Raw genomic sequence first — 21107 nt, 5'->3', positions numbered from 1 at the left:
AAGGTGAAAGCTCTAACAGTGAAGCAGAAAAATTAATTGAAATGTAGCCAGCTCAACTGATGATGAATCAGACACTGTGAAGGATGTGGACATCCATGGACAGTTTAGAATATTGTATGACAACTGGTTCTTAATGAGTAAGGAGAAGGTCTCATGGATGGAAGAAAAGTTAACACTTCAAGGTTAGAAGGAGAAGCTCAAAGGAGGCCTAGCTCTGGAAATTAAGAAGAACAGTGAGCTGACTCAAAAGTGTGGTTTAGAGGGGAAAAACAAACAGAGCTCTCACACAAGACTTGAGTGATACTCGGAAGAAGATACACATACTGAATAGTGTGACAAAGGATCTGGATAACATCTTAGTGTAACACCCCGATTTCATGAATATGGTGGTGCATGCAGAAAGGCTTAAAAGAATTGATTTGGCCACCTATGTCACAAAAGTGCACTTATCTTTTCGGTCAACTATCCTGAGAGAACTCCACAATTAAGCATGCTTGATCTTGAGCAATTTTAGGGTGGGTGACCTTCCGGGAAGTGATTGTCGGAACTATGTGAGTGAAGATAAAACACAGGGAAAGATCATGTGGTGATTTGTAGGGTTGGTAAACAAGTCTTTAAAGCCTCCCGAACGTAGCAAACGGGCCGTCGGAAGACAGTGGGCCCACATGCTGAGAGAAGACGTGGGTCCCAAACTAAAACAACTAAGCAAAAGGAATACTTAGAGCAAACTAGGAATGAGCAAACCACTGGGATAGAAGTCGACCACAACGGGTGAGGGTCTTGGTGCGCAACGAGGACGTTGCGATCTGTTAGTAACGGTGAATTGTAACACCCCGATTTCAGGAATATGGTAGTGCATGCGGAGAGGTTTAAAAGAATTGATTTGGCCTCCTATGTCACAAAAGTGCACTTATTTTTTCGGTCAACTGTCCTGAGAGAACTCCACAGTTAAGCGTGCTTGAGCTGGAACAATTTTAGGATGGGTGACCTTCTGAGAAGTTATTATCGGAACTGTGTGAGTGAGGACAAAACACAGGGAAAGATCATGTGGTGATTTGTAGGGTCGGTAAACAAGTCTTTAAAGCCTCTCGGACATAGCGAACCGGCCGTCAGAAGATAGTGGGCCCACGGGCCGAGAGAGGACGTGGGGCCCATTAAGTGAGGTGGCGGTGAGGGCATTACACTTAGGGTCTGGGAGAGTTGGAAAATCTAATTTTAGATTAGGCTATCATGGAGGTGAGACAAGTGGGAAGACAAATTTCGTTCCAAGAAAGGGTGTACATGCACGTCGTTATCAGTTTTTATTTCAAAACTACATTGGAGCTGTTCGAGCAAGACGTTTGCATCAGAATCATAACCATTATCACAGAGCAGTGACTGGGTATGAATGTTATTGATGTGGTCGTCATGGTCACATATAGATGTACTGCTACACATATGCAGCTAAATTGAAGAACCTAATGAGACATGGAAGGTTCTATCCACATTAGAGAAGAGAGTATAAAGTAAATGTTTGCAAAATCTGATATGTACTGCCATGTTGCATATACCTTAATTGAAAAAAGTATGACTAAGCTTTGGTACTTCGATAATGGAGCTTCTAGACATATCACATGGAATCAAGCCAATCTCAACAATTACACTGAAGTAAAAGAGAGCAAAGTCACGTTTGGTGGTGGAGAAAAGGAAAAGATTAAGGGCAAAAGAGACTTAACTGAAGCTAAAGAACCTCAACTCACCAATGTGTATATTGTTCAAGGATTAACAGTGAGCTTCAATAAAGTGAAATGTTGGACTACAGATGAGAAGAACCGCAATGCTCTCTCCGAAATCCGTACTGAGAACAATTGTTACATGTGGGAAAACCTAACTAAAACATGTTTTGGAGCTAAGAAGGATGATCTGGTGCTCTGCAATCAGCGACTTGGACACATGAATGCTAGAAGTCTCTCAAAGCTAGAGATGAAGATATCAACGACTTGGACACCTTAAATAGAAGCGATGCAAAGTGTTTAGAGATGATGATATTTAGTTCTTGACAATCAAAGACGAGATAAAAAAAATTGTGTCTCTCACCACTACGTATTAGTTGTTGCATTATGGTTTTTAAGATTACTATACCTTTGCTTATGTTAGGGTTTTTAATATTTCATTGGTTTTTAATAATTTTTTTATTTTTATATTATGTTTTCATATCAATGAAGAACATTTTTGATTTAATCAATAGGTCTTTATTTTATATAAATAATAATTTTTGACAATTTAAAAATAGCATTTGAGAAGACAATTTTTGAGTTTTTTGTGTATAAAAACAATTAATATAATTTAAAATAACTGTTATTATTAATTATAACTTATTAATGGCGATCACATTGCAAATTTTGAATATGTAAATATGGTAAAAGATAGACTATTAACATTGTTTGTGAGCCATAGTTGATAAAAGTAATGGTTGATTTTATGTTTTTTTGTAAGTAATAGGATGAATCCAAACATCATAGTTTTATAATTTGGTATGGCATTACACAAAATTTTGTAAATACTATATGCCAAATTTATACTTGGTATAATATAATCATTAACAAAGTCTATAAACTTCCTTAATGTTTAGGCCTATAAAACACAATTGCATAAAGAATTATAAAAGAAGAAGAAAAAAAATTGTTGAATGGTTGTTCTCCAAGCATAATCTTTCTCCGTTGTCAAATCTTTATTGATCTTGAAGATTTGGTCTTGAAGAATACACGTTTATCATTTTCAGTTTTATGTGATCATTTCGTAAAATATATTTATCTATATGTTAAAACATAATTTTGTAAACTAAAAATTGTTTGAATTTTTAATTCTTTTGATTATTCCACTCGGCCGATTAGTATATAGGTATTGATTGATATTTCTTTATCATATTAAAAATAAAAAAACTTAAGACAGTTAATATGTTGTATGATCTTATCGAATTGAATATTTTTCAGGGAAACCATGTCTCATGAATGGAGGTGGATGTTCTAGATTTTACCTTGACAACGCTCATCGAATTGAATTTATCCCCAAGAACCGAGTCTTTGACGAGTGGACAATTATTTACATGTCTCATGAGAAGAAGAGCGTCATGTCCAAGAAAGTAGCTCAGTCCAAGAGCAAAACAACCGTGTCGAGGAGAATGCCTAGGGAAAACCAAATTCCACACCTCGGAAGAGCTCACAGAGGAGCAGGAGGTGATCCCGAGACTTTGTTGCAATAGTGCAAAGACAACACTCATCAAATTGAATTTGCCCCCAAGAAGACAGTCTTTGACGAGTGGACAATTATTAAAATAATCTGGAGAAGAAGAGCGTGATATCAAAATTAACGTAAGAGTTTTGACATCAATATCTTTGGGATAATGGAAGGAGTTTCCAAATGAACATAATCTTTAAACTTCAATGTTTGGTAAAAATTGAAGGAATTTGCAAGTTAACATAACATTTAATTTTACAAGATCGTAAATATTATCGATGTTTAGTCTCCATATCTATGCCTACAATCTTTAATTTAATACTCCCTCTGTTTCAAAATATAAGAGGTTTAAGGTAAATGAACACATATTTAGATATTTTATTTTCTTTTAAAAACATCATTTATATTTAGTTAAAAAAAAAAACTCAATCATAATAATGACTGCAAAATATAAATAGTCATAAATGGTCAAATGCATTTAAATTAACTTTGAAACTTGTAAAACATCTTATAATGTGAAACAAAATAAAATCCCTAAAACATCTAATATAATGAAACAGAGGGAGTAATATATTGTTGGTTTAAATATATAGATTTTTTATATTTAATTCTATTATATATATCAAGATATAAACACTAATAAATTGTTTGTGATTAAAAAACACTATTAATTGTTGATTACTAATAATATATATCAAAAGTTATAGCGTTTTACCATAATTCTATATTAATGTCGTTATAAAAATTAGACTCTTGACAAAACTAAATCAATAAATATCCCTAACTTGATAACCCTAAATATTGATTAGTAATTCTGGTCTTAATCAACATACAACCCCACGCCGGGCGCGGGGACCTCCCCTAGTAAATATGTTATAAGGAGATACAATTTACAAAATATTTTTATACTAACTTTAAAATTAAATCATCCCGCGGTGTACCGCGGGTTAAAATCTAGTTATTTAGTATATTAGTAAAATATTTATTTTTAGTGTTATTCTTCTTAAGTTTGAAAATTTTGTTTAATATATCAAAAGTATTATTATATATCTCTAAGAATTTACAATAAAATGTTTTTGAATTTTAGTATTTTCATAGATAAAAAAGTGTTAACTAAGAAAATATAATACAAAAATATATAAAGGTATATATTTTATAGTTAATTGTACAAAATGTTATTTTCATAGATTAAGAACATAGTGTTACATATCTCTAGTTTATTACAAATTTTTTGTTTAGCTTTAGTTATAAGTTATAACACATTTTATTATGAAGAAGTATAAACCATCGGTCTTTTTTTTTTTTTTTTTGTCTTCGGCTACCAAAACTCTAGGCACAGCTTGATTCGGTAATTTTAATATTATCACAAGCATTGAACATTCGAAGTTGAAAGAAAAACAAAATCGCTGGATGGGTCTTGTTTATATGTCACTTGCTTATATGTATACATAGGCCTGGGCATTCGGATTTCAAATCGGATTCGGATCGGATATATTCGGATTCGGATAATTCGGGTATGAGAGTTTATTATCCGTTCGGATTTTATGAATTTTCGGTTCGGTTTCGGTTTGGATATATTCGGATTCGGATAATTTGGGTAGGAGAATTTATTATCCGTTCGGATTTTATGAGTCATCGGTTCGGTTTCGGTTCAGATAGGTGTCGGATTCGGATCGGTTTTTGGGAAAAAAAACTTAAAAATAGTTCAATGTTAATAAAAATTGGTTTAATCTCACTAAAATTTAATTAAATTTTGCAAAAATATGTATAATTTTAACAAATATAACTAAAATTTTTTCGAAATCTAGGATATTTAGGATATTTTTGTTATTTGCTATAAAATTACAACTAAATAGAACTAATATTTTTGGATATATAATTTTTATTTCCGGTTTTCGGATATCTTTTCGGTTTTCGGTTCGGATCGGATTCGGTTCGGGTAATTCGGATAGGAGAATTCATTATCCGTTCGGATTTTGTGACTATTCGGTTCGGGTTCGGTTCCGGATTTTTCGGATCGGTTTTCGGATTTCGGGTTTTATGTATAAACAAGTAAACATGAAGAGGTTTCCAAAACTTTAGTATTCAACATTTATGTTAAAGAAGTAAATTACTTGTTTATATCGACATATAAACAATAAACAATATAAACAAGTAATTAAAAAGAGAAAAAGTAAAATTTAATGACTTGCCAAACAAAGAAGTATTTCATTTATTTTAATTATTACATCTCAAAATATATCTATGACCTGTAGTTACTTATTAATTTCAAAGGAAACAAATTAATATATGTGAAAAAATAAAATTTGATGTAAAAAAAATTAAAAAAAAATGTCCATTTGGTAATTGAAAATGTTTACTCTAAGTGAAATAAATAAACTGTATAGTTTGCTTGCGAAAATTTAAATTATATTTACTAGAAATTAATTCTAATATTATATAATAGATTTATAAATAATTATCAGAAAATAGCTAGAACTGTTAAATTTCGCGCGTAATTCTTCGCGGGTCCGGTTGGGTCCGGTTCTTAATTTTAATTCAACAGATTACCTAAATTATAAATACAAAACATAAATCATAATATGGTTGCTATATATATATACCTACACTACATATTTTCAAACCAAGTGTTTTTGGAAATCTAATTAGTGGGTACCTGGAAAGATACGAAGAACATTTGTTATATATATATATGGTCAATTTGTGAGAAAAAACATAAGCAAAATAAGAAAAAGTGAGGGAAGAAGCAAGAAAAAATCACCAATTTACCTCAAAGTTTCCCAATGGATCTTTATCCAAACAAAACTAACAATGTTTCCTATGAGAGATCAAAATGGAAAGGTAAGGAGACGCTGATCATGACAATCCACAAACGCCATTTTAAAGAGACGGTTCATCGCCTCACCGGCTCTACCCAGGGCCATCGTTTTGATATGTCCCCTCCTCCGCCATTGGTTGTTAACAATTCCCGACCAAGTGTCTCTCGTATTACTACTCAACCTTATCGATTTCCTACGGTTTCGAGTACTACTAATGCCGTGATCCCCTCAACGGTTGAATCACTCAACACTCAACCTCCGTCTCCACCATATCTTCCTCTGTCACCGCCTTCTCATCGAGAACAAGAGTCAGTGGAAGCTCGGGTGGATACTATTTCGCAGGACTTTGAGAACAATATTATAGAAGACGATATGAACCATGAACAGTTGCATGGGTCTACGTTGCCTCCTCTGTTCGCAAATGGTGATGAGAACATTCCTCCTTCACCAGTTCAGCCTCATTCTCCAAACAATCAAGGATCAGAGAACATTACACCATCAGCAGTTCCAACGAGTGCACCGTTCAGATCTTTTGAGTGGCTTATGTCTCCTAATAATCTACAAACAGAGAACATTCTACAACCACCAGTTCCAACGACTTTACCGTTCGAATCATTAGATCAGGCCAATTCTATGAACGATCTACTATCAGAGGACATTCCTCCACCAGTTATGGTGCCTTCACCGTACGGATCTTTATATTGGCAAGTGCCAGATCCTCCAAACGGTCCACTCTCTCCGAGCTTGATTCAACGATCTCTCACACAAGTTCCGGAAACTTCACAGTTATGGAGTGTAGACTGGCCTAATCCTCTCAACGATATACGACCGGAGAACGTTCCACTACTGGTTCCGGCAGCTTCACCGCTATGGAGTCTAGACTGGTCCAACTTTCCGAATTATCTACAACCAGAGAACGTTCTACCTTTCGTTCCGGCGACTTCACCGTTAGACTGCCCAAATATCCAGAACAATCTACAAGAGAACGTTCCACCATTGGTTCCGGCGACTTCACCGTCAATGAGTCTAGACTGGCCTAATTTTCAGAACACTCCAGCACCAGTTCCGGCAGGTTCACCGTTATGGAGTCTAGACGGGCTTAACTATCCCAACTATCTACAACCAGAGAACCTTCCACCACTAGTTCCGGGGATTTCACCAGTAGAGTGGTCAAATTCTGAAAACAATCTACCACTGGAGAACGTTCCACCATTGGTTCCGGCGACTTCACCGTTAATAATCCGAGAAAACACTCCACCACCAGTTCCAGTGACTTCACCGTTAGGGAATCTAGAGTGGCCATTTGACCGATCAATATACCTCACCTGATATTCCTGTCATCTCTAACCTCTATGCCTTGGCCCATGAGGGGGCTGCTTCCAAACCTGAATCAGTGTTTTTTTTTTCATTTCTATTGTTGGTGTTCTTGGTTTATGTTTTTGTAACTTTTGCTGCTTTTGTTTCATGTTTCTGTTGTTATCTTCGTTTTTCTATGTGACAACTTCTTTGTGATCATTGCTTGTTTATCTTCGTTTCTCTTATGACAGTTTTTTTTTATTTTTTTAAGAACAATGATTTCATAACCGGTCAGGTCAATCAAGTCAACTCAACTATTTCCCTTTCAAGCAGAGAAAACAAACTATCGCTTGAAACATGTGACATATTTTTTTCTTCTCTAAATCACATGAAAAATCGCAAAAAGCTTTCATGATCTGAAACGATGGATCTACACGTCTAAAATTAAAATCCTTTATTCATTTACGATGCTTGAAAATTTTGAACTTTCAAACCAAAAGTGTCAAAAAAGGGTCAATATTTAGCTTGAAAAATCCTATATCAATATCCAAATTTTTTTTATTTGCTAAAGATCAATATCGAAAGTTAAATGTAAAAGGGTTTGTTGAAGGCATTACAAGTAAAAAATCTTATCAAAATTACTTTAATAATGAATATTACGTAGTTCAGTCTTATCAAAATTACTTTTTAAATGAATTTTATACATTTTTCCAACAACATTGTTTGATGTAAGTTCGTTAAAATTTCATCGATTAGGGAAGTTGTAGAGCGTGAAAACTACTCAAAAATATGCAAATTTATTTCATAGCTGAGGAATTTCATTAATCTAACAATACTTTGAATGTAAGTGGTTATCAAAAACATTTACTTCGTTATCACATCAAACATGTTATCTAATCTTTTTGAAATTTTGTTATTATAGAGGTACAAAAGAAGAAAGAAATCGATGTTATCCAGGATTGATAGTTCGACTTAGCTTTGATTTTTATGGTTGGAGTTTGAGAGCATTATAGACTTGTCCTCTTATAATTGTCTCAAAATGACTGATTGTTCCAGATCATATCTTGACTTCAACGTGTATCTCTCTACTTGCTACAATTGGTGATAACTAAAACCCAAAACTGTTCACAACATAAATAAAATCCAACCATCCATGATTTTATTAAGTCCAAAATGGAAATAATACTCACTAACAACATTAAAACAAAACCTTAAGCGTTCTTTTGACACAAGATTTGAATCAAAGATAAATGAGATTGTATTAAGTTCACACACACACATTTATGTAGATAGATATTATTATAAGCCAATGTTTATTTGATTAGACAGCAAAAGCCTGTTGAGACTTGATGCGTCTCTTTCTAAGACGTTCGGCGATGATGAAGGACAGCTCGAGAGACTGTGATGCGTTAAGGCGAGGATCACAGTGGGTGTGGTAACGTGAACCCAAGTCATCGAAGGTGACTGTGCGTGAACCACCGATGCACTCGGTCACGTTCTGACCGGTCATTTCTAGGTGAATTCCTCCTGGGTGGCTACCTTCTTGCTCGTGCACGTCGAAGAACGCTCTCACTTCAGCCTATATATTATCAATTAACATTAATTAGATGATTTGCAATAATACAAGTATAATAATTCAAGATTATCTTTTTCAAATCAAAATCAAACAATTAACTTTACTGAAATTGCTTAGTTTGGTATTTAATGTTTTTGAACATTCGCAGGACCACCAAACTTTAAAAAAAGCAGTTGTGTCAACTTTGGCCCAACCAAAGTCTGATTTTTTGTCATCTTTCACTATCTCACCTACTACCACAATCATCACATACTAATTATTTTACTATTTTGGAAAAAAAGAGAGACAATTATTCCTATTTCTATCATTTGCAATGATCAAAAGAACCTAAACAGTAGTAAAACAATTTGTAATCAATAGGGAGAGTTTTTATGAGTTAAAAACTTACCAAGATGGCGTCAAAAGGACGAGTCTTGAGACCACAAGGAGCCTTAATGGTGTTTCCGTGCATTGGGTCACTGACCCAAGTCACAATCTGTCCAGCGCGTCGCACAGCTCTGATCAAATGCGGAAGCTTCACTCTCATATTCTCAGCTCCCATTCTTGTGATTATGGTAATCCTTCCAGGCTTATTGTCAGCATTCAAGATCTCAATCAGCTTCACTAGCTCCTTTGGATCCATTTTATCACTCACCTATACAACAAATGATCTCAATCAGTCTCACTACGGTAAAACTAAAACCTGATATGTATTATAAGAAGAGTTGGGATAACAAACCTTGATTCCAAGAGGATTAGCAACACCTCTTAAGAACTCGACATGGGCACCATCGAGCTGTCTGGTTCTCTCACCAACCCAAATCATATGAGCAGAACAGTCATAGTAGAGACCAGAGGTCGAGTCTAGCCTTGTTAGTGATTGTTCATAAGGCAAGAGCAAACATTCATGAGAAGTCCAGAAGTCAGTTGTTTGCATTATGGGATGATCGAGTGTTAGTCCAGCAGCGTGCATGAAACCAAGCGCTTCATCAACACGGTTAGCTAGTTCACGGTACCTGCCAAACCAATATAACAGATTACCACACACACATACCCAAATTGTAGACAAAAATAACGAGACATCCTACATTTACTCGATAAGGTTGGAACAATGATTAGGCTTATCAGCTACTAAAAAAGGGAAAAACTTCCAAACTCTTTTTCGCATCCACTCCATAAATAAAAACCTAATTAGTTGATACCAAATAAGGTTAGGTATTCAAAAAGTGAACATTGCATCAAAATAAGCCAACACAAGCAATAAAAAGAATGTAGTCAGTTATATGATCCCCAAACTAGGCCTTAATGTTTCTTTACTTTTGCGTTTAGAATATCACAACACGAAAACGCAAACGCAAACACTCAGATCTTACTCACGACTACAACAAATCCCTAACTGTTTACATTCCACTAGACACAAACAATCAATCATCTAACTCTATGGCAACTAAGAGATCCATATCCAAAAGCTTTATAGTTTTGTTTAGTTACCTGTCTCCTTGCTCACTTCTTTCAGTGAAATCAAGATTCCATTGAGTAACTCTCTGCATAGCAGCATAACCACCAGTAGCAAAAGCTCTCAAAAGATTCAAAGTAGCAGCAGATTGACAATAAGCTCTAATCATCCTCTGTGGATCAGGAATCCTAGATTTCGAATCAAACGCATCTCCATTAATGTTATCTCCTCTGTAACTCGGCAATTTCACTCCATCTTTCTCCTCAAACGAATCCGATCTCGGTTTCGCAAATTGACCCGCCATTCTCCCAACCTAAAAACTCAAATCTCATCACACAAAATCCAAACTTTCTTCAAAAACGAATCAAAAGTCTTAACCTTTATTATACCTTAACAACAGGAACTTGACCTCCGAACATCAAAACAGCACCCATCTGAAGAAGAATCCTGAAAGTATCACGAATGTTATTCGCATTAAACTCTTTGAAACTCTCTGCACAATCTCCTCCTTGTAACAGAAACGCTTCACCCATCGCTGCTTGTCCTAAACGCTCCTCAAGCAATCTAGCTTCTCCGGCGAACACGATCGGAGGAAAAGCTTCGATTGTCTCGAGCACAGCTTCAAGCTCAGCTAAATCTGGATATTCCGGTTGTTGTAACGCTTTCTTCGTCCTCCAACTCTCTGGTGCCCATTTTCCTTTACCCACATTAACTCCAACGGTCTTCGTCAACGCTGCCGGAGTCGTCGCCGCCGCCGCCGCCGATGAAGCAGCTGGCGTTTTTGGGTCGGTTTGAACGGCGGAGATCCGGAAAGAAGTGGGTCTTGCGACGGCGGAGGAGAAGTTTGGTTGACGGTGGTTGATCATCGATGATTTGACCGATGATAGATTCATGGTTCCATTCATAAGCGCCATTTTTCGTTTACTTTGATAAAAAAAAAAAGTTTTGTTTTTTCAATTTGGGTTTGGTGTTGAGATTTCGACAAATGTGTGTGCGAAATGTTACACGAAACCTGAGAAGTGTTAAGATGAGAATTTGAGGGTTTTATAAACGAAATCGGAGATGGTGGTGGTGTTTGGTGAAGAAGAAGGCTAATGTGTTGTTGTAGTTGTGGTAGGTAATTTACTTGTAAGGGTATTTTTGGTAATTCCTATGTTTGGGATTGTTAGAAGGGTAAATTTGTCAATTTAGACTCAAACGATAACCGGCTAACGTGTCCGTAACCGGAAACGTACTTGGTTTAGCGTCGTGTTGAATGGCATGTGTAACGTTTGGTGAGAAATGTTTTATCATATTTTCTCTCTATTTTCTTGAAGCTTGTTTAATTTATTTTATAGAATTTGAGACTCATTTAGATTATCGAATAAGTTCTTTTATGAAAAATAGGTAACTAAAACTATATAAAAGAAAAGAGTATAATGATATTTTGAAGCAAAATTACGGTAAGATATTTTAAAGAGTTATATCAAACGTTGTTTGTTAAAAGGATCAAAAGTATTTTTCTTTAACCGCGTAGAGTCTTTATAAGTACAATTACAAACACGGCGTTGGTCGTGGACTCGTGGTCTTATATACATATTTAAGATAGTCATGGTCAAGATTTAGTATATTTACAAAAGTTGGTCGAATGTGGTGTTATATGAAAAAAACATGGGTGTAATTGTACATATTTGAAATAGTAAAAAATTAAATACATTTATAAGTAGATCGATTGATTATAAGTTAATAACCGATCGAGATTAAATGAGGCTGAGGAGTAAAGCTAGGTTATCTCACCTAACACCCGTCGTAAATGACGGAAGCCCACCATTCTAATTTCGCCAACTCTCACTTTAGTTATAATCTTATTTATTGTTTATTTGTAATTGTTTATCGTTTCAAGTCTATTCGGTTTGGACATATTATTATTTTTTACCAAACTTTTATTGTTGGTTAGTTTTACTAGTATTGATTGATAAGATTTGTTTCAATCTCATCCAATTCGTATGTGTTATTAACGACTAGTTCTATATTTGTAGACTGAAGACTGAAAAACTTTCCGCTCATATGATCATGCCTTCTCGAATACGATCAAGGACCACATTCAATGGACCTATTCTTGGTATTTGTTATAGGTATTATTAGTAAACGTGTTATGCAAATGGAATGGAAATGAAGAGCATATTCTTTTGTATTATTCCTGCTATAGATCACAAATTGGACCGTCAATGTAATATTGATCTGGTGAGGTCGACCCCACGGAGTCTTGTTCTTCAATATGTTGGTGGAAAGGAGAGAGGGAGAGAGACAAAATATTAGGTGTGTTGACTTTGGGGTTATGTGTTTATTAGAAAGATATTTAGTCATTAGCGATGACAAAAAAAGAAAAAAAAAAAAAAATTATACTTGTGATTTCTCAACTCCAATTTTGTTTCCTTTTCGACATTTTTTTTCTGCTGTTTGACTTTGACTGAAGTTGTGAGAAATAATGTATGACGAAATGTAGCCAGGGGCGGACCCACGTTGGGGAAGAGGGGTGCAGTTGCACCGGTTAAAATATAAAATGTTTTGATTATATATAGCATTTATTGATCTAAAGTGGTCTAGTGGTAAAGACCTCATCCCTTAAATATGAGGTGGATGGTTCAATTCTTCTTTACAACATTTTTTGCACCGTATAAATATTTTGGCTGGGTCCGCCCCTGAATGTAGCTACGACTAGAAAATGAATAGTGGAATTAACGTATTTGAGAAACAAGGCTTATGGATTAAATAAAGAACGTGCTTATACTGGACCATAAGGATATTGATAATCTCATACTAAGATTTGATGGGCTAAGAAAATCCATTGGGCCTAGTAGTCATGCTTCCTAAAACAGGGGACCATTCTATTCAGACCCTTCATCTTATGTTTGCGGCACATTAACATTCTCGTGTTTGCGGCACATTAACATTCTCGTGTTTGTGTTTCATACCGACCATATTTTTTCTATTTAGTTTATCCAATTCGCTTGTTCTGTCTCATCCGTTCAACCATTTATACCGTATACGACTAGTCTAGTACTCCACCAATTAATTTCATAATTGCAAATGAAAAATCGAGTCAAACCCTAGTCCAAAAGGGTAATTCGAACTTGGTTACAGATTGTATCCAAATTTCTTTGTCACGGACTCACGGAGCGTATATATTTTTCTTCTTTGTTACAGTGTATTAGGCGTGGGTTTTCCCCTGTTTTGTGGTTATTTTTCTTTGATGAAAGTTCCTTTGATAAATGGAATAGTGGAAAAGAAAAATTATAATTGTAAGAAACTGGAAATAAAGACAACAATTTTAGTGACGTCAAAAATAAAAGACATCAAAACACTTAAATTTCCCAACCTGTACCCGTACATGGACAAAACCTTAATAGTTCCAAAATTATTAAATTTCACAGAAAGTTAGAAACAACCAAAGGTATCCGCAAGAGGTAAAAATCTATAGGAAAATAAAGGCAAGTGGTCCACTCCCACGTCAATAGTCAACGTATTGCTCTGTCCGACATACTATACAATTGACACAATTTACCTCCTTATTAATCATGGATTAAAATAACTTTCTAAGTATGCTTATGCCTTGCACTTAAGGCGAAACGTTGAAAAATGTTAATTAAGCGGATATACTAAATTCCAGATTAATTATTCGGCTCAACGGTCACAAGCAAAAAGTAATTTGGAAAAAATTCCCTTGTAAAACGGATAGGCTCATAGGCACATGTGACAGGTGCCTTGGAAGGTATACTTGGAACGTGATCCTATATTTTGTTGCACGTATCCCTAAATGCTTAGATCCATTCGGCAAGTATGGCTTGTAGATTTTCTGCAGTACGCTCAGCATGTAGATGAACATTATCTTTTATTTGATTATTATGAATTTTACACATATAAATGGACAAATCCCGGCCTCGAAGTGGCTCATGGCAGGTTTGGATACTATTCACACGTGACGTAATTTGTGGACAACCACCAAGGGCAAGAAGTTATTAGTTTGGTCTCTTTTTTCTTCTCTTCTTTCTCTATAAAATGGCTTATTATGCCAAAGACAAACCAAAGCTCACATTTGTTTATTACAAAAAGAGGAAACTCACAATTGTCTTCGCGGAAGAGATAAATAAAAATGGGATCTCAGATCGTTCATAACTCACAAAAACCACATGTAGTTTGTGTTCCATATCCGGCTCAAGGCCACATCAACCCTATGATGAAAGTGGCTAAACTCCTCCACGCCAGAGGCTTCCACGTCACCTTTGTCAACACTGTCTACAACCACAATCGTTTCCTTCGTTCTCGTGGGTCTAACGCCCTCGAGGGGCTTCCTTCGTTCCGGTTTGAGTCCATTCCTGACGGTCTACCGGAGACCGACATGGATGCCACGCAGGACATCACAGCCCTTTGTGAGTCCACCATGAAGAACTGTCTCGCTCCGTTCAGAGAGCTTCTCCAGCAGATCAACGCCGGAGATAATGTTCCTCCGGTGAGCTGTATTGTATCCGACGGTTGTATGAGTTTTACTCTTGACGTTGCGGAGGAGCTTGGGGTCCCGGAGGTTCTTTTTTGGACAACCAGTGGTTGTGCGTTCTTGGCTTATCTACACTTTTATCTCTTTATCGAGAAGGGTTTATCTCCGCTAAAAGGTACGTACGTGTTCTTACGTTGATTATTGACTTAATTGACGTTATAATATTAAATTTAACGTAAGAACCCTTAAAACACGACGAGCATGGTGAGTTTTTAATATACGAGATCGTTCGTATATGGAATATATAATATCCATTTAGCTATCACATTTAGCGAAGCCATAGACTATAATATCCTAATTGATCCACCCGTACGAACGAGACCGGTCAAGATGGTCATGTTGTAATATATACTAAAATTTTATACAATTGTTACATTGTAGCCTAGGTTTTTGAGCATTACCAAATACGTAGTATCAAGAGAAATGTCCGTATTTTAATATATACATAACGTAATGAATGTTTTGATATATTATTAATTTCTACGCGTTTGCAGTTTTCTTGTAATTTAATAAGAGAAAATATCACTGTTGATTTGATTAAAAGCATTGATATCTTTCTAACCTTCCGCTTCCCCTATCCGCTAGTCAATTTTGAGTGACATTAAGGATTTAACGGAAATCCCATCATATTTTGTTAAGAGATGTGTAGATTTTTAACTTTGATTACAAATTAGAATCGAGTAAAATAAAATGTTCTAAATTCAATTTTGTGTTTTGCATAAGATTTTTTGTTAACTTATCTAAAAATTATATGATATTTTCAAACGTCGCCTTTCTATAACTTTCATTATTTATTTTGAAAGTAAACAATAATATATTTGATATTTTTGAAAGTATCATTAATATTTGTGAAAAGCCTCGAAATCTTAAAAGAGAGATTTTAAATAGTAGTAACAAATTTTAGGTGAGCTAAACCGTATATAAAAGGTAGGTTATTTACAGTATATGTGTAAAGATTCTTTTGTTTGTGTTGGTTCCAATTTGACCTTTAATAACATAGATGCATAAGGAAATTTGATCATGACAACAAAAAGATAACCAGTATTGCCCAGAAAAAAGAGAGAGAGAGAGAAAGAGAGGGCAAACTTGTTGACAAAATAAATAAATTTGAGTAATATCCAAACATGAAAGTGAGATAAACCCTTAAAAATCAACGCAATTAGACATATCATTGTCCAGGGACCAGGCCACTCTGTCTTTCGGTCATATTCATAACTCCTTCTGGCTCTGAAGTTACTCAATGAATGCCGTATCCTATAGAGTCATATAGACGTAGACGCTTATTCGCTTATGTAAATGCGTCAAAATTTTGAAAAATGGGGTGCCTAAATATTTATTAACTAATATCGGAGACTAATCTTTATTTATAAATGGTGATTGTTTTGGCAGATGAGAGTTACTTGACGAAGGAGTACTTAGACGACACGGTTATAGATTTTATACCAACCATGAAGAATCTCAAACTAAAAGATATTCCTAGCTTCATACGTACCACTAATCCTGATGATGTTATGATTAATTTCGCCCTCCACGAGACCGAGCGAGCCAAACGTGCTTCTGCTATCATTCTAAACACATTTGATGACCTTGAGCATGATGTTGTTCAGACTATGCAGTCCATTTTACCTCCGGTTTATTCAGTTGGACCGCTTCATCTCTTAGCAAACCGGGAGATTGAAGAAGGTAGTGAGATTGGAATGATGAGTTCGAATTTATGGAAAGAGGAGATGGAATGTTTGGATTGGCTTGATACTAAGACTAAAAACAGTGTAATTTACATTAACTTTGGGAGCATAACGGTTTTGAGTGTGAAGCAGCTTGTGGAGTTTGCTTGGGGTTTGGCGGGAAGTGGGAAAGAGTTTTTATGGGTGATTCGGCCGGATTTAGTAGCTGGAGAGGAGGCAGTGGTTCCACCGGAGTTTTTAACGGAGACGAAAGACCGGAGTATGCTAGCGAGTTGGTGTCCTCAGGAGAAAGTTCTTTCTCATCCGGCGATTGGAGGATTCTTGACGCATTGCGGGTGGAACTCCATATTGGAAAGTCTTTCAAGTGGAGTTCCAATGGTGTGTTGGCCATTTTTTGCTGACCAACAAATGAATTGTAAGTTTTGTTGTGATGAGTGGGATGTTGGGATTGAGATAGGTGGAGATGTGAAGAGAGAAGAAGTTGAGACGGTGGTTAGAGAGCTCATGGATGGAGAGAAAGGAAAAAAAATGAGACAGAAGGCGGTAGAGTGGCGGCGCTTGGCTAGGGGAGCGACAGAGCATAAACTTGGTTCCTCCGTGGTGAATTTTGAGACGGTTATTAGCAAATATCTTGTGGGACAAAAATAACAAGATTAACTAAAAGATAAGATGATCACCGAAATATATTATTTCTATAATGATTACTAAGTAAGTGTTTATTTTTTTTCTATTATGTGGTCCATTTTATAAGATGTTTTAGAATTTCTTTTATGTTTCATTTTTTTCTTTTCAAATTTCAACCATGGTTTTCTTTCCTTGTTAATTTGAATTGAGAATATTCTAGCAAGTTGATCTGAGACTTCATGGCAATGCTATCGTTATCAAATTTGAATTGAGAATATACTATTCATTGGTGAAATAATGGTAAAAATTAAAATTTATTCTTAATTTATGGTTAGTGTAGAGAATTCGTTCTAAGTAATTAATAGATCAGGCCATCAGGGTATCAATTTTGACACTTCAAATAAAATCTTGATGAAAATTACTTTTCAGTCCAATCTTTACCTCAACCATCAGTTTGTTACTGCTTTGTTCACATCATCACCTAATAGTGGTCATTAATTACTCATAATTATTACGTCTTGAAAATGCGTTCGCTCATCTTCTTTTGTAGATTAATTATTCGGCACAAGCGAAAAAAGATACATACCTTACCTTGGCACATGCCTTGTCTTCACAAATATATGAACTCATAATTGAAAACCTAAAGTTCGGTTTATGAAGCATGAATCATAATTGTTTAGGTTACAAAGCATAATTGTCATTTATTAAGCGAGGGGTGATGTCTTGAAATTCTAAAGTTTGTATTCGAGTTATTTTTAGTGTTTTGTTTGTAAGAGTATAGTATATATTGATTTTCTTTTTTAAAATATATTAACAACTTATCCTTTCATTCGGTATATTTTTGGTATTTCAAATGAATTTTTCTTTTGCAATTTCAATACAACTTGGATGAAATCATTCAGGTCACAGTACCATTCTAGGATTTGGACGGTTTTGTCGTTTTTATTCGTAGACAAGCTTCATCAATTACTATGACCCCACCGAAGTTTTTGTTCGGATTGTGATATAGATATCGTTTATAAATTGAACCGTAGGTGTCCACTTCGCAGCAGTCAATTTAAAACTTTTAACAATGCTTTACCGGATAACCAAAAACATGTCCGATCCGTATCCAAAAAGTTATTTATAACATGTGTTACTAGCTACTTAATCATATTGATTGATAATGATAAAATCCAATCATTACTGATTCATTGTACCGTAGTCAAAAACTAATGTCTGATTTTCGCTAAATGTTTTATAGTTAAGTTTATAGGTTTACATTTGCATCTAAAAAAACAGTTTGACATAATGTAGTTTAGTACGTATAGATAATATATATGTGTGTTGATTCTAGAAAAAAACACATGTATATCATAGATAATTTGTTTCTTAAATTTTGTTAACGGAATAAGTTTAAATTCAAAATTTGAGCTTTTCCCAGTTTAATATTGTATAATTTTAAATCATAATCATAAGTTTTAGCTTTCTTTAAAAAAAAAAACAGAGGATTATGAACTTGTGGATTTTATATAAATTTATTCGTAAATATATGGACATATTCGAGCCTCGAGATGGTTCAAATAGCCACGTGCGATAAACAGATGCGCTCACCGTTTTCCTATAAAATGGCGTACCTCAAAGCTTAAGCTAAGCCTACACTAGAGTGAACCGTACCTAGTTAGATCATATTTTGTCTTTTGGCAAAAGAGAGATAGAAAATGGGATCTCATGTTGTTTGTAACGCACAAAAACCACACGTAGTTTGCGTGCCTTACCCGGCTCAAGGCCACATCAACCCGATGCTGAAAGTGGCTAAACTCCTCCACGTCCGAGGCTTCCACGTCACCTTCGTCAACACCGTCTATAACCACAACCGTCTACTCCAGTCCCGTGGGGCAAACGCACTCGATGGACTTCCTTCCTTCCGGTTCGAGTGCATACCTGATGGTCTACCTGAGAATGGCGTGGACGCCACGCAGGACATCCCTGCCCTTTGCGAGTCCACAATGAAAAACTGTCTCGTTCCGTTCAAGAAGCTTCTCCAGCAGATTAACACCAGTGAGGATGTCCCTCCGGTGAGCTGTATTGTATCAGATGGTTCGATGAGCTTTACTCTTGACGTTGTGGAAGAGCTTGGTGTCCCGGAGGTTATTTTTTGGACCCCTAGTGCTTGTGGCTTCATGGCTTATCTACACTTTTATCTCTTCATCGAGAAGGGTTTATGTCCAGTAAAAGGTACGTATTCTGCATTAATTATTGAATTAATCGACGTTATAACATTAAAGTTCACGTAAGAACTCTCAGGGCATGTGCAGTGGGACGTTCTCACAAGTATTCTCAAGAATATAAAAAATGAAAATAATAAAAAGTAAGAGAGAGACATGAGCATGGGTTCTCATATGAGAACTTTTGAGAACCTCTTAAGAGACTCATGTCACACATGACAACATGTAATTGGTTTAAAAAAAAAATTATTACTTAAAATTTAATTATACAATTAAACTAATTTATGTATATTATAATAATATATTTTGAGAGACTTTGAGAGAACTTCCCACTGCACATGCTCTTAAGACACCATGAGCTTGATGAGTTAATTATCATTTAAGAAGTCGTTCAGCAATTAGGCCAACATCACTCTCTAGATCACTTTGTTTGCAATTAGGCCTAGAAAACGATGTTGGCCGAGAGAGTGGTACGAATGAAACTAGAACTCTTACTTAAACAATAAAGTAAAGTAAAGTGTGATGGATTTTGCAGATGAGAGTTGCTTGACGAAGGAATACTTGGACACAGTTATAGATTGGATACCGTCAATGAAAAATCTAAAATTAAAAGACATTCCTAGTTTCATACGTACCACTAATCCTAACGACATAATGCTCAACTTCATTGTCCGTGAGACATGTCGAGCCAAACGCGCCTCTGCTATCATTCTCAACACGTTCGATGATCTCGAGCATGACATTATCCGGTCTATGCAATCTATTTTACCACCGGTTTATCCAATTGGACCGCTTCATCTCTTAGTAAACCGGGAGATTGAAGAAGATAGTGAGATTGGAAGGATGGGATCAAATCTATGGAAAGAGGAGACTGAGTGTTTTGATTGGCTCGATACTAAGGCTCCAAATAGCATTGTTTATGTTAACTTTGGGAGCATAACAACAATGACCACGACACAGCTTGTGGAGTTTGCTTGGGGTTTGGCGGCAACGGGAAAGGAGTTTTTATGGGTGATGCGGCCGGATTTAGTAGCTGGAGAGGGGGCAGTGATTCCGTCAGAGGTTTTAGCGGAGACAGCGGATCGAAGAATGCTGACAAGTTGGTGTCCTCAGGAGAAAGTTCTTTCTCATCCAGCGATAGGAGGGTTCTTGACGCATTGCGGGTGGAATTCGACGTTAGAAAGTCTTTCATGCGGAGTTCCGATGGTATGTTGGCCATTTTTTGCTGAGCAACAAACAAATTGTAAGTTTTCTTGTGATGAATGGGAGGTTGGGATTGAGATTGGTGGAGATGTGAAGAGGGAAGAGGTTGAGGCGGTGGTTAGAGAGCTCATGGATGGAGAGAAAGGAAAAAAGATGAGAGAAAAGGCGGAGGAGTGGCAGCGCTTGGCGGAGAAAGCCACCGAGCTTCCATGTGGTTCGTCGGTGATAGGTTTTGAGACGATTGTCAACAAGGTTCTCTTAGGAAAGATCCCTAACACCGATCATAATTAATTGAAAACGTAAGATTATCATAAAAGTTTACCAATAATTATCAATAAGTAAATGCTTTCATTGTTTTCATCGTGTGTAATACTACCCCAGACTAGTAAAGTGGAAGTTGACTATTGGTAAAGCCAAGTTTCTAATAAGCATTGAAAGAAAAGAAAATTTCTGCTTCGCCATGGACTGTTATAAAGTATCCAAATCGAACAGAGTAATTAGTATTATTAATC

The 21107-nt window shown here is 35.9% G+C and overlaps 4 protein-coding genes across 4 annotated transcripts; 3 read left to right on the top strand and 1 right to left on the bottom strand.

Moving 5' to 3' along the window:
* Window positions 1-5915: 5915 nt before the first annotated feature.
* LOC9326573 (proline-rich protein 36) lies at window positions 5916-7549 on the top strand. Its single transcript, XM_002893179.2, has one exon. The coding sequence runs from the start codon at window positions 6000-6002 to the stop codon at window positions 7362-7364; it is 1365 nt and encodes a 454-aa protein (XP_002893225.1). The 5' UTR covers window positions 5916-5999; the 3' UTR covers window positions 7365-7549.
* A 917-nt stretch (window positions 7550-8466) lies between these two features.
* On the bottom strand, window positions 8467-11535 carry LOC9329286 (phospho-2-dehydro-3-deoxyheptonate aldolase 1, chloroplastic). The gene is made up of 5 exons (XM_021012225.1): window positions 10732-11535; window positions 10378-10655; window positions 9626-9902; window positions 9296-9541; window positions 8467-8910 (listed from the first exon to the last, which is right to left on the bottom strand). The coding sequence occupies exons 1-5, from the start codon at window positions 11254-11256 to the stop codon at window positions 8653-8655; spliced, it is 1584 nt and encodes a 527-aa protein (XP_020867884.1). The 5' UTR covers window positions 11257-11535; the 3' UTR covers window positions 8467-8652.
* Window positions 11536-14420: 2885 nt separating this feature from the next.
* LOC9329285 (UDP-glycosyltransferase 85A1) lies at window positions 14421-17420 on the top strand. The gene is made up of 2 exons (XM_021013567.1): window positions 14421-14991; window positions 16266-17420. The coding sequence occupies exons 1-2, from the start codon at window positions 14475-14477 to the stop codon at window positions 17207-17209; spliced, it is 1461 nt and encodes a 486-aa protein (XP_020869226.1). The 5' UTR covers window positions 14421-14474; the 3' UTR covers window positions 17210-17420.
* Window positions 17421-18734: 1314 nt separating this feature from the next.
* LOC9329284 (UDP-glycosyltransferase 85A3) lies at window positions 18735-21007 on the top strand. Its single transcript, XM_002893177.2, has 2 exons — window positions 18735-19402; window positions 19928-21007. The coding sequence occupies exons 1-2, from the start codon at window positions 18886-18888 to the stop codon at window positions 20884-20886; spliced, it is 1476 nt and encodes a 491-aa protein (XP_002893223.1). The 5' UTR covers window positions 18735-18885; the 3' UTR covers window positions 20887-21007.
* Window positions 21008-21107: the final 100 nt, after the last annotated feature.

The sequence above is a fragment of the Arabidopsis lyrata genome (genome assembly GCF_000004255.2).
Source record: "Arabidopsis lyrata subsp. lyrata unplaced genomic scaffold ARALYscaffold_1, whole genome shotgun sequence".
In the NCBI taxonomy this organism is placed as follows: domain Eukaryota; kingdom Viridiplantae; phylum Streptophyta; class Magnoliopsida; order Brassicales; family Brassicaceae; genus Arabidopsis; species Arabidopsis lyrata.
This window is presented reverse-complemented; position numbering and strand designations above follow the sequence as displayed.